Source organism: Thamnophis sirtalis, unplaced genomic scaffold (genome assembly GCF_051295495.1).
Source record: "Thamnophis sirtalis isolate CommonGarterSnake01/CBP01778 unplaced genomic scaffold, rThaSir2_p1.2 scaffold_9, whole genome shotgun sequence".
Taxonomy (NCBI): Eukaryota; Metazoa; Chordata; class Lepidosauria; order Squamata; family Natricidae; genus Thamnophis; species Thamnophis sirtalis.
The window spans coordinates 68,697,258-68,711,720 of NW_028261389.1; the positions used below are offsets into that span (position 1 = coordinate 68,697,258).

General features: G+C 41.4%; 1 protein-coding gene across 2 annotated transcripts in view; it reads right to left on the minus strand.

The window, feature by feature from the left end:
- The window catches only part of SCUBE1 (signal peptide, CUB domain and EGF like domain containing 1), a 204,190-nt gene that overhangs the window by 25,616 nt on the left and 164,111 nt on the right, over positions 1–14,463 (minus strand). For both annotated transcript variants that reach the window (XM_087722202.1, XM_087722203.1), the window contains 2 exons: positions 13,292–13,414; positions 741–857 (listed from right to left, as the gene is read on the minus strand). In XM_087722202.1, coding sequence (XP_087578328.1) covers positions 741–857; positions 13,292–13,414 — 240 coding nt within the window. The remainder of the gene's footprint in view (positions 1–740; positions 858–13,291; positions 13,415–14,463) is intronic.

Below are 14,463 nucleotides of genomic sequence, written 5' to 3' on the forward strand. Positions count from 1 at the left end.
TGCTGGTTTGTGTGTTCTCCAATACAACTCTAACAACGCTTTTCTGAACATACTCGCTCTCCCAATGGGGAGCTTACCTAACAGGGATCAGGGACTGGTTCCTTGGAGAGAGGGACCAGAGGGGTGTGTGGTTTCCCATGCCTGCATCCCATGAATGGGGTTTTGCTCGTTTGCGCAGCCCAGTTTTTGGTATGCCATGGACCAGTGCCAGTCCATGGACTGGGGGTTGAGGATCCCTGATTTAATTAATATTTACAAGTTTTCTCTATGGCAATTTAGACTAGTTTGGAATTACTTTAGATCATATGTTCCTCTAAAGAATTAAACTCTTTATATTGTAATTCTCTATAGAGAGGGAATGTCTTCTGCAGAGTCACAAATAAGGCCTTCTCAGTTGCTCTCTCCTTCTGGAATACTGTCATCCTGGAAATCAGGCTGGGTGTTACCCTCCTGAGTTTAAAAAAGCACATGAAAACTGAAGACTTTTGGCTTTTCCAGCATGTTTTTGGAGTTGGAGGTGCAATCCGATAACTCCTACAGAAGAGGAATGTGGTTTAAGTTGAGAGGTCTATACATTTAAGTATTAAACAAATGGCCCTAGCAAATAAATAAAATCTGTTGTGTTTTTAAGATTCCTTGCCTACTTCAAAATTTGCCCTGTTGTTAATGCAATTTTGTCAACATTGCTTTATTTAAAAAAAAATCATAAAAAAAGAATAAAAAAGAGTCAATCTCCCAACCTCCACAATGTGTCATTCCATATAGCGTGTAACCCTTGTGACATAAGCATTCAAAACTTCCAGGATAGTTGATGCAGGTATGGTCACAGGTCCTTTCAAATGAACATTCGTCTATATCTTGATTTGAAAGAAGAGAAAGAAAAAGTAGTGTAAGAAATTGTAAATTTAACCAACAGACATATTGGAAATATCCATGTTTCTTAATAGCCTGTCATAAATCATGGTAAACAGCTGTCAAGCTATGAACAAAACATACAAGCATTGATTTTCTATGTGTCTTCCTTGTGGAACAAATTGTCCACATGCAATCAATGGCATACATTTTTGTATTTTCTTTCCCAGAAATTATTCCCATTAAAACGTCACTTAAGGCAGCTGCTGATAGAAATAGAAAGAAGACCACACTGGTGTTTAAAATATGAGTTGAAATGTAATATTCAGCTGTAGTGTTCTTTTTGACCACAGAGAGTCACCACTGAATCTCTATCTCGTATCACACCGGAAATTAACTTTGCAATCCGGGATTTCAGTTTCATTGAATTTATTTAAATAGTCCTCCCTAATAGTTACACTTTTGAAAATTCACGCTGCTTATAGTTGTATACAATGCTCTTTTTCTAAGTACTCCAAATGTTTCACACTCATTCTCATTCTTGAGGTACTTAAAGCAATAGATAATTTGGATATATTACTATGCGCAGTTTCCCTTTGGGAAAGAGTCCACAGTCACGTTGGGAGGTACTTTTCAATTTGCACTGAAATGTTCTGAGCAAAGAAGAGTGCCATTTGAGAATATGAAAAAGAAACCTTTGATTCTGATTTGAAGTTTATAAAAATAGATGAAGCCATGGACAAGCAACCTAAGGATGGTAGTGAGTCATAGCCTCCAAATCTCTGTTTTGTGACTCTCAGGTTGAAGAAAATAGGAGGAAATTATTTCTTTGCACTTTTTTTCTCATTATCCTTAAATGTGCTTATCTTTAGATGACTTTCTGTAAATATAGTGAGGAGAAAAAAAAGAAGACAACCCTGGTTTTACTCACCTGTGTTAGTCATCCCAACCAGACTTGTATCACTGGCTAACTATCTGTATCACCTTCAACTCCCCCAAATGTCAGGTGCATTGAAAGATAGCCTGATGCTAATAATAATTTAATCTCTATTTCTAAACAGAATGCCCAAAACATTGTCAGAGTGCGTACAGTGTAACTATGTGAGACTACCCTGGAACAAATACATCACACAGTGGTTTGTAATAATAAATAGTGGTTTATATCTACAAAGCATATACATACACATACTAGGCAAAGGTCAAACAATCAGCAATTACAGCACGGAAGCACACACGCAGAGAGATATAAGCCCCAATAGGGCCTTTCTTATAATACCAACTCTTAAAGTGGTAACAGTCAAATAAAACTGCTGACTCATTCCTCATCATTGCATCATTTCAGTATTGCAGCATTACAGCAGCTGGTCAGCTATTAAATCATCATTACAAACATATGAAAAGAATTGATTATTAATTGTTTCTTTGAGAACCCATTTGTAAATATATACATAGGGCATCTAAGCCTGTATGAATCCCCATTCAGATGAGAGGTTTTTTTCCTTTCTAATGGATATTTTTCAAAATTCTGCGGTGGCTTATTTAAAGTCAGAGCTACTCCAGTTGGAACTGACAAGATTTTACGTCACCCTTTCTAGCCCATCCAATTCTCATATCTCTGCTGCACCATGGGAAGCCAAATGGAGTTCCTAGAGAGGCTCATTTTTGTGGGGCTACCCTAGGACTTTTTTCTGATCTTGAAGGTCAGCCCTCTCTCAGCCTTATTTGCACAACAGTTGATGGGAGGAGGGGATTAACGTGGGTCTTAAACAAGGGCATTTGGGGATTAGAATTATACCCTCCCCTCAAATTCTCTTGTTCCTTTGGTTTTGGTGTCCACATAGCCCTTGTGTATTATATTCTTATGATCCTGAGCATATCAAGGGAGAACAACTTAAAAACAATTAGAGCCATTTTATTTTAAGCAATCCTTTTCTAGGTAATCCTGGCTTTACCCCCCTTTCTTTTAGGCTTTAGATGCCTACAACTTTATAAACTCTTTTCTTTGAGTTTTAGTAAAACCTGCTGCTAGGCTGTGGTTAAGCCTCCACATTTTCTGCAATCTTTCTCTCTGGACTCTCCAGTCTGTTGTGGAATTCAACACTTTGTATAGAAAAGAGAAAGGTATTTCCCTACCTTAAGTCTACAGAAAAGAAACATATGAGATAAAGAAAGAACTCCAGAATTTATCCAGGACTCATTCTCTTCACCAACCTCTCATATTCAACCATTTGTTTGATTCATGCAGGAACTGGGCTTTAAAAAGTCTCAGTATATCTTCTAATTCTTAATCCTATTCAGTATTGGCGAGCAAAGGTTGCAAGGAGGATGAGAGGATGCGCTTCGCACAAATCCTCAGACTAATGTTGGGCAGTTGTACTTTTGCTTGTAGTTTTTCACTTATTTGGAGCAAAATGAAACTGAGTAACATGTCTTTTCTAATATAGAAAGTATATTGCTATAGTGAAAAGAGGTGAAGCTCAAATATTTGTTGTAAGCATCCAGAGTTGCTTAAAATGGGTGGCCATATTTTTACATACATACCATACATTATGCACGTACATACATATGGTACATACATATGTATATACATACATACTAGAGGTGGTATTCAGCAAGTTCTGACCAGTTCTGGAGAACTGGTAGCGGAAATTTGGAGTAGTTCAGAGAACCGGTAAATACCACCTGTGGCTGGCCCTGCCCCCGTCTATTCTCTGCCTCCCGAGTCCCAGCTGATTGGGAGGAAATGGGGATTTTGGAGTAAACTTCCCCTGGAGTAGGGAAGGAATGGAGATTTTACAGTATCCTTCCCCTGGAGTGGGGTGGGAATGGAGATTTTACAGTATTCTTCCCCTGGAGTGCAGAGGGAATGGAGATTTTGCAGTATCCTTCCCCTGGAGTGGAGAGGGAATGGAGATTTTGCAGTATCCTTCCCCTGGAGTGGGGTAGGAATGGAGATTTTACAATATCCTTTCTCTGGAGTGGGGTGGGAATGGAGATTTTGCAGTATCATTCCCCTGGAGTTGGGTGGGAATGGAGATTTTGCAGTATCATTCCCCTGGAGTTGGGTGGGAATGGAGATTTTACAGTATCCTTCCCCTGGAGTGGGGTGGAAATGGAGATTTTACAGTATCCTTCCCCTGGACTGGGGAGGGAATGGAGATTTTACAGTATCCTTCCCCTGGAGTGGGGTGGGAATGGAGATTTTGCAGTATCATTCCCCTGGAGTTGGGTGGGAATGGAGATTTTACAGTATCCTTCCCCTGGAGTGGGGTGGAAATGGAGATTTTACACTATCATTCCCCTGGAGTGGGGTGGGAATGGAGATTTTACAATATCCTTCCCCTGGAGTGGGGAGGGAATGGAGATTTTACAGTATCCTTCCCCTGGAGTGGGGTGGGAATGGAGATTTTGCAGTATCATTCCCCTGGAGTTGGGTGGGAATGGAGATTTTACAGTATCCTTCCCCTGGAGTGGGGTGGAAATGGAGATTTTACACTATCATTCCCCTGGAGTGGGGAGGGAATGGAGATTTTACAGTATCCTTCCCCTGGAGTGGGGAGGGAATGGAGATTTTACAGTATCCTTCCCCTGGAGTTGGGTGGGAATGGAGAATTTACAGTATCCTTCCCCTGGAGTGGGGTGGAAATGGAGATTTTACAGTATCCTTCCCCTGTCACGCCCACCAAGCTATGCCCACAGAAGCGGTGGTAAAATCTTTTGAATTCTACCACTGATACATACATACAATTGCATGAAGGTAAATTGTAGTCTCATGGAATCTAAGAAATCATCTAGTCTAACGTTTATTTGAGACAGGTTCTATTAAAGCATTTAGACTAGGGGTGTCAAACTTGATTTCATTGAGGGCCGCATAAGGGTTGTGTTTGACCTTGGGGGGCTGGGTGTGGCCAGAGAGTGCACATTAAATTCCCAAATTATATTCTTAAAAAAAAAGAATGGACAATCTTATATTTCTCTAGCCGTGTTGCTATGAATTTATCTGGCTCTTCACCATGATTGCCTTCTGGAATTCTGCTTGTTTGCTTAACTAGTCTCCCTATTCGCTTGCATTCTTTACATGAAATGCTTAGGGCTGTTACATCTGCTCCCTTTGCTGGAACTTGAGATGTATGTGAATTTGTAGTAACTTTAAGGCTGGGAAACAGCTCGTTTTTTTGGCATTAGATTTGAATTTCGCCAGCAGTTTCGGAAACAGGACTTCTCTGTATTTCCCAAATCACAAAGGTAAATCTTCTGTCTTTTTTATATCATTTCTCCATATTTGCAAACTGCCTCACTCATTCATGATTATTCTCTCTTTACACATTCTTGGTTAGATTTAACAGCACAAATAAGTAAAATTAGGAAATTACAGCATGAATTCCATTAACACTGCCTGGCAGTAATTAAATTATTGTTCTCAAAGTAATTTTATATTCTTCTTGATACAAGCTTGCTATTGTTTTTATTAGTTATTTGCAAAAAAGCTTCCAGCAAAACAGTGTAAGCATTGGAGGTAAATTGTTAAGTATCATTATAGTATAATTATCATTTTATCATTATTCATTTGTTCCAAAAAACAGTTATCACATCATTGAAGAGAATCTATCTAATTGATCTGACTGTACACCAATATTCCCTTCCATGTATTTTTGGTGCATTTTAATATTCAAGAAATTTTGGGAAGGGGTGTTTTATTCTAGCTTCATGAGCAATTCAATTTATTGTAATTGGCAAAGCATTACCCCTAGATAAGGAAGACCCAGTCAGTGTCTTACCGAGAGGTGGGTTCCTACCAGTTCAGATTGGTTTGGCCGAGTAGGCAGTAACTCGTCCCGCCACACCCCTGAACCAGTTCTATTGGTGACGCCGTAGGTGATGCCAACTTGTTTTTTGCTTCTGCGCATGCACAGAAGCATTTTTTGCTACTGTCCATGCGAGCAGAGTGCGCATCGAGTGAACAGGCAGTAATAGAAGCTGGAACCCACCCCTGGTCTTACCAATTAGTTGTGAAGATAAGAAAGTAACTATTGAAGTTGGATTAAGCACAATGCACAGTTATTGCCTGATGGGTTGGAGACCCATTAGACAATATGACGCCTGTCCATTAGCATCTTTGATGTATTTACTTCTAGAGGTATAATTATACACTGATAGGGAAGAATATTTGTAGCTCAGGGCTGAAATGAGAGGGCTTTGGTAGTCTCTGAACTTGGTTGTTTTCTTGCAGATGTTTGCAAACTAGATAACAGAGCACCCTTCATTATTATAAACATTTCTCAATCCAACTCAAGTTCTCCAGGCCACTCTGCATTTTTAAATTAAAACCACAGATCTTTAACACTAAAGCTATCTAAGTCCATATTAGTTGAAACCATTACATTCCAGTTCTCCTTCTTCCTTCTTCTCAGTTTCTGTTGATTTCTTAAGACCCCCCCCCCAACCTCTAAAGTCAACTCATCTTCAGCCTCATCTTTCTCTCTAATGAGAATCTTTCTTTTGAGGACTAAACTATCTCTACTCTCTTTATCAGCAACTAGCTGATAACCCGGCGTTGCCCGGGTATTTATAAATGTCGAAGCGTTTGTCTGACAGAGAGCCATTGAGAGGGGACTTTTTTCCCCCTACTCCCATGCCCATCATCCCTGCCCACTCCCTTCCCCCTCCCATGCACTCCTCTTTCCTGCCCTGTCTATGATCCTGGCACTTTGCACCAAAGCCATGAGGCGCTTCCCCGTTGGTCCACTGGAGGGTGAACGTCACAGCTGGCTTTCCAAAGGAAGCTGCAAAGAAACTGACATCACAAACAATTGCTTCTCTAGGATGCCATACTCGCTTTCCTTAATGGGCCAGGCGTTCCAGAGTTATGCTGGAACACACACACACACACACACACACACACACACACACACACACCAGGGGTGTCTTATCCCCCCAGTATTTGTTTCCAGAGGGTAAGTCATCTGTGTACCAAGTTTGATTGAAATTGCTCGAGGCGCTCCAGAGTTATGCTGGAACATACATACACACACACACACATACATACCGCCTTTTAAATATAAATTAAACAAGAAAGAAAGATAGATAGATGAAGATGATAGAACACACTAGCAGAAATGGCTTGTTTGGATAACTTAAAACCCAAATCCTGAGAAATCAGAGAGAAGCATGGCAACTGTACAAATGTCACTATTTTCTTACTCAGTCTTCCTTCATGTGAAGTAATTCATAGCTATGGGGATTTATGATGATAAAATAAACATAAATCACCTTATGTTATTACAAGTCATATGTGTTATATGTTCTTAAAGATAACTAAGATGAAAAGAATGCTTTATGTCAATTTGGAATCCTTCTTTCAAATACAGAATTCACAATCTTCTTTTGACAGAAACTTTTCAAACATTATCTTGAACCAGCAGTTTCTGTGGTCTTCCTTTGCCTTTCTTGGGAATAGACTGAAGCAGGTGGCAACTTCTGGAGCATATCACACTCTGTGTTCTAGTAGGGATACTCCAAATCCAGTCACTAATTTTTTTGTTCAAACAAGAGGGTTTGTGTGAGTTTAAATAAAATGAGTCTTCAACATGTTTTTGGATGTAAACCTTCTCCCCTATTTTTGTAAAAGCATCCTGTGCAATCTTTTGAGTGGTTCCCATTGGATGCCCCCCTCCTTCGTCACATTTCCACCTAAGTGAAAGAGGTACGTTCAGTAATTCTTCTTTCTGCAAATTCTACATCTTCATGCGGACATATTCTCGCTAATAAGATCTCAAAATATTTTCACACACAACTAGAAGACATGAAGATCCTAATTTCTGGTTGAAAGTTCGAGGATGAATAATTCATTCGCCTTGTAATAACAATAAAATGCAGAAAGATTTTCTAGTGAGAAGCGGAGTCTTCTCTCTGCTGAATTGTTAACTGTTGTTCACCTCCCCTTCAAAAGTCAGAATGAAAAAAAGTTGTGAGGCTTAAATTAACCTGTACCAGGGACGTGCAGTCAGGGGAGGCGGGGCCTCACCAGTGTCATGAGGAAAAGAAAATAATTTTTAAAATAATTAAAAAGGCTAAGGTAATTGCTGCCAGACTCCAGAGTCACAGTGACTCTGAGTCTGCTTAGTGCTAACTGTAGGGGGAGGCGAGAGAACTATGGGCCTCCTTTGCATAAGGAATTTTTCGCCTTTTAACCCTTTTAGCCCTTATAACCCAGAGTTAAGCAAGGGTTAAAAGGCAAAAAATTCCTTATGCAAAGGAGGCACGTGATTCTCCCGCCTCCTGATCTGGGAGCAGCAAATCATGTCTTGCCTAAGTAAGTTGCTTTTTTATTTAATTTTTTACATTTTCATCATGGCGGGCAGACAAGAGGAGAGTTGAAATCCACAGCTGGAAAAGGCATGTGGATCGGAAGGAGGGAGGGGGGGGAATTCAAAATTATTGTAATTTAATTTGTAATTTTTTATTGTGAGGAATTTGTGTGTGTGTGTGTGTGTTTCTTTTGGGGGGGGCGAGGCGGCAGAGTGCGGCAGTGGCAGGGACGTTCTCGCCGCTGTGTCCAACAGGCCAGGCGTCTCGCGTTTATGTCCACCATAAACACTAGATGCCTGGCCTGTTGGATACAGCGGTGGCGGGGGGAGGAATGGGCTGGCTGGGCTGGCTGGCTGGGGAGGAGGGAATCATGGCTGCTCAGGCCCTGGCGGCAGGGCTTTAAAGTGGAGGCAGGGCCATGGCTGCAGGACTTTCCGCCATAGAGCGGGACCTGGCACCGTGTCCCCCATAGAGCAGGACTGGGGCCTTGCCGCAACTTTAAAGCCCTGCCACCACGTCCGCCATAGAGCGGGACCGGGGCCCTGCCACCACTTTAAAGCCCTGCCTCTGTGTCCTGGGCAGCAGGGCTTTAAAGTGGCGGCAGGGCCCCAGCGGCAGGGCTTTAAAGTCCTGGCGCCGCGTCCGCCAGAGAGTGGGTCCCGGTCCCGCTCTATGGCGGATGCGGTGCCAGGGCTTCGGCGGGGCTTTCGCTCTTGCCTCACCGGCCATGAAGCTCACCGCACGTCACTGACCTGTACCACTCTTAATCACCCATTAGATCAGGAGTGTCAAACTTGATTTCATTGAGGGCTGCATCAAGATTGTGTCTGACTTTGGGGCCGGGGGCCGGAGGGGTCATGGCCAGGTTAGGCATGGCCAGCTCAACATCACTCTTGTCGGGGGTACCTATAGTGGCCCAAGCACTCTGCCAGTGAAATCGGGCTCCTGAGCCCTATTTTCGCCTCTGACTGCCTCCTGTAATCCTCTGCCAGCGAAAAGAGTTGAGGAGGGCTGCCCACAGCACTTGCAAGCTCCGTTTTTGCTGGCAGAGTGTTTCCAGGGTAGCATTTCACAGGAAGTAGCAACATGCGTTGTATTTTAAGAAAAGTTAATTAAAACTTTCTAATTCTAATTGGGAGGATTACAAAGCCAAAAAGAACTTGGCACAAGTCTTTCGGTAACACTGAAACAATATTTTCCCCTCTAGCTATTTGAAAAACTAAAACTTTGTTAAAAAAAAACCTAAGTTTTGACTAGTAAACTCAAAGCACTCTTGCTTCTTCTACTGAAAACAAACAATAGCACATTTTGCTAGTAAAGGAAGAAAGGAAATGTGGTGATTTATACTTTACTGATTGCTTGATCTCTATCAGCCTTCCTTCTTCCCTCTTTCCTTCCCTTGCTCACCAATTATCCTTCTGGAAATCATGACAAGGCTAAATCCATAAATCACAGTTTTGATCAGTCAACGCTAAGCTTATATCCCACAGCAAGAATAACATTTGTTATTCATCAACACAGCATATTGTAATAATGACAAATTATTGGCCTTTGCCCAGCCAAACTCTAAGGGCCAGATGAGGGCACTTCCAAAGAAGGGGCGTGAGCTCAGAATGGGCTCTTTTCCTGTGCATTGCTCCCCTCTGAGGTCTTAGCAGGATGACCTGATTCTTTGAACAACTGCCTGTTCTTAGATACAGTGAACATGATAAAAATCTTCATGACACTTTCCTATTTTAGGCATGAAAGTCCTTTTGGAGAAGGAAAGAAATATTTTCTGCATGAAGAGATATTTCAAACCAATCAGACAAAAAATAAAATCATTGGTCACTTACTTCTCACAGGCTTCTCCGTGTTTTAAAATAGGAGCCTAGTTTCAGAACCAGCATCTTAGGTCTATTGATTCTTGTTGTTTTCTCTTTTATCACACATACGTACTAACTGATAACCGGGCGTTGCCCGGGTATTTATTTATCTATAGGGGTAAAATGTCCATACAAAACGTAATTTCTAATGTTGGATTTCCCCCCTCCCATTGTGGAGTACTGTGAAGCCATTACCATGGCAACCCCACTGCGCTGTACAGTAGAAGCCATTTTACTGCAGTACAGTAGAAGCCATTTTAAGCGCGCGCGTGCACACACACACATATATGTATGTACACATACATACATACAGATATTTAGTATCCATAACTTCCTCATGATATCTTTAAGTTACACATATAAAGATGAAAAAAACAATTAAAAACCACCATCTTTAGCTCTGTACACATAAATATTATTCACTTGATGAAAGGCTTTCAGTTGCCAGTGTCACCTCATCTATAGTATTTTCAATTCTTGACTAATCCCTCAGCCCCCTATATGTGGGCTATTGGTAATTCGTGATACTAATAGTTCAGTCCTGGTTTCATTTTCAGAACAGCAGCTGGTAGATATGTGAGACCTAGTAGTATACAGGTAGTCCTTGACTTACAACAGTTAATTTAGTGACTATTTAAAATTACGCAACTGAAAAAAGTGACTTATGACTGTTCTGGAAGCTGCCAGCATGGCAGTGGGAGATTGGACCATGTGATGGACTTGTGGGTGTGGGGGGCAAGATCTTGAACTTTCAACTGGGTGGGGAAATTGGGACGCCTTCAGATTCGGGTTTTCCCAGATGTGCCAACATGGCTCTCTTAATAAATTGGAACTTTGAGCAATACTTTGCCTCAAGCTCTGATTTAATTTTGGATGCTATTTGGAACCCTGACAAAAGAAAGAAAAACAAAAGCAAAAAAAGAAGTAATTTCTTTCTTTATCCCTGCAGGTAGAAATAATTTTAGTAATCATCATTAATTAAAACAAAACCTCACTTCCTGTATGTCCTGAAATTATGACCCCCTTATGACTTAGTCCTTATTCAAAGTTACAATGGACCAGGGGTGGGTTCCTGCCAGTTCTAACCTCTTCTATAGAAGAGGTTCCACAAATCTACAGTGCCGTTTAGAACCAGTTCCAGTTCCCTCCCCCGCCCGTCAAGATGAAGAGCGAGAAGAGGAATTCTGGGAGTTGAAGTCCACAAGTCTTAAAGCTGTCAAGTTTGAACACCCTTGGTGTTTTTTTCTAAAGTGTTAGGGGTGCAAGGATCTTGTAACTTGACAGCTTTAAGACTTGTGTGCTTCAAATGCCAGAGTTTCTGAGCCAACATTTTGGTTGCTAAGCAAGAGCGTTAAGTGAGTTTCACCACATTTTACAAGTTGGCCACACCCACCCAGTCACATGGCCAGCAAGCCACTCCCACAAAGCATGCCACACCTACAGAAGAGGTTCTAAAAAAAATTGAAACCCATCACTGCAATGGACACTAAAACAGCTATTTATGACCTGAAGTTCCAACAACTGTCCCTGCAATCACAGGGCTGCATTTTGAATACTCATCAACTGGCCCTCATTTACAGCTATTTGCATAACAGCTATTTGCATAAATGTCCCATAACACCCAATGGGTTTGCTTAATGACTGTGGTGTTCACTTAACAACCACTGCCAAAAAAGATTGAGCACAGTCACACAATGATCTTTTTCATGAGCATCATGATTTACAACCATATTTGTGGATTCAATTATGGTCAGGTGGAGGACTACCTATAATCTCTCTTTTTACCCATAGCTCACCTTTTAGCTAAAGAAAACAACTCCAAATGCTGTGTCAATCAATCCTTGTCAGAATAATCTAGTAATGGCAACCAAATATAACTATTTTCTTCTTTTAACTCTGGTCAAATAAACCAATTTTAAACCTTTCCTGACTTTTTAGAATTCTTCTTTAAGCCCTTAAAAAAAAATCCTGGAACTAATTTTCTGATCATATGAGTTTCAAAGGGAAAATCCTCCAGAACTTTAGCAAGTTTCTTTCATAACGATAAGTAAAATTTAATTTCCTCCATGGAGATTCTCAGTCATCCAGGTGAAGATTATCCCAAAGGTGCTTGGTTTTTTTTCCCCCAAGAGGCAACTGGACTTACTGGGTTTTTTTTGAAGACATTTCACTTCTCATCCAAGAAGCTTCTTCAGCTGTGACTGGATGGTGGGGAATGGAAGGATTTAGACTCCTTGCAGACAGCTGGTCATTTGCATCCTTTTAGCTGGTCACTGAGGCCACCTGGAGGTTTATCTGTGCCGTCAAGAAGGCTCCACACCCATTTGCACTGTGCAGGTGATCCTTATGACATAGATAAATCTCCAGGTAGCCTTAGCGACTCTCTAAAACAGTGTTTCTCAACCTTGGCAACTTGAAGATGTCTGGACCTCAACTTCCAGAATTCCCCAGCCAGCATTTGCTGGCTGGGGAATTCTGGGAGTTGAAGTCCAGACATCTTCAAGTTGCCAAGGTTGAGAAACACTGCTCTAAAAGAATGTAAATGATCAGCTGTCTGCAAACAGCTGGTGGTCATTTGCATCCTTTTAGAGAGCCTTTGAGGCCACTTGGAGGTTTGTCTGTGTCCTCAGAGGCACCCGAGTGGTGCAAATGGGTGTATGGAGCCTTTTTGGAACTGTTGAAAGGACTGTGTTGTAGACTGGCGGTAAACAATGTCATATCTCTCCCCCTCTGTTGAGAGAGGGCCAAGTGGCCTCAACGACCCTCTAAAAGGATGCAAAAGACCAGCTGTTTCCAAGGGGTATAAATCCTTCCACTCCCCACCATCCAGCCAGAGTTTAAGAAGCTTCTTAGATGAGAAGCGAAAAGTCTTTAAAGAAGACACAAATAAGCCTCCAAGTGGCCTCAACGACCTTCTAAAAGGATGAAAATGACCAGCGGTCTGCAAGGAGGATAAATCCTTCCATTCCCCACTAGCCAATCAGAGCTGAAGAAGCTTCTTGGATGAGAAGTGAAATGTCTTCAAAAAAAAAACCCCAGAAAGTCTAATTGCCTCTTGAAAAAAGCACCTTTGGGACAAGTACAATTTATCCTTTTGTTTGTAATTTCTAAAAAAAAAGAGTCCTTCCATTTTCTTTTTCCTCTGGCTCTAGTGTCTAGCCTCCAAGGTCTCCTTATAAAAAACAACACCCAGGAACATTTTGATGGGCCCTCGTTACCCTCCCTATGTAAGAAGAAAGGAATTAAGATTTAATTTAAGCAATTACCTTGGCAGGTCCGTTCATTCGTTAGTAATTTGTAGCCCTTTTGGCAGCTGCATTCAAAGCTTCCCACTGTGTTCCTGCAGAAGTGATCACAGCCACCGTTGTTCATCAGGCATTCATCTATATCTGTCAGAAACAGCAGGTGAAGAGACCAGAATAAGAGGCCAGTCTTGTATTTCTAAGAGAAATTACCTATGAATATTATATATCATCCTAAATTTGGGGGGTGGGGGGTGAGGGACAGGAAAATTTCACTTGAGTGAAGATTCCCATACCTGCCCACAGTAGAAGAGGGGGGGAAAACATTTTAACAGACTGGAAGATTTGTGCAAAAAAACCCAGAATAGTTCAACATAAACTTTTCCCCAATGACAAGTAAAATGGGAAATATAGAAGAAAGCAAATGAAGAGCAAATAAACACATTCTACTTAAGATTGCTTCAGTCTATACAGTGTGTTCATGGGTCTTACAGAGTTAAAATTCTTCAGTTAATATATATTTGAACCTTCTATCAATATCTTCCACTGGAAGAAGTTTAGTGTAGAATGCCTTCTACAAAATCTTTCCTAGCTACTTGGAAACTTTTTCTCTCACCTTTCCCGTGATTTAATCTTCACTCTTTCATGTCGGTCCACTGTTCTGTCCAAACTACGCACCTTTTCTTGCTTATCCCTTCTCTTTAACCTTTGCACCGGCTTTCGCCAACCCCACATTCCTTGCTCTTCTGCCATCCATCCCATTTAATTTAATTAGCAAAAAAAGACTCCTGGTTCATTTCTTTTTCCAAGAGTATACTTTATTGAGAACAAAGCGGTTACAGATTAGAGTAGGCAGAATCTATTGGCTTGGCACGAAAAAAAAAAGATGCAATTCACTTTCCCTTTTCCCCTGGCCATCCTCCCCCATTACCAGTCAATGTCCAATTAAAAGTTCTCAGGTTGTTTTGGAAACAGACCCTGCAGTTGGCGCCTTTCCCATCTCCACATTCCTTTTGCTGGCCTTGTGTTTAACTGGTGCTCCTCATAGTCAGGGCAGCAGTGGTGGGTTTCAAAAATTGTTCGAACCTACTCTGTGGATGTGGCCTACTTTGTGGGAGTGGTTTGCCGCTCATGTGACCGGATATGAAGATGCCGACGACACTTGTCAGAACCACCTTAAATTACCTCACACACAG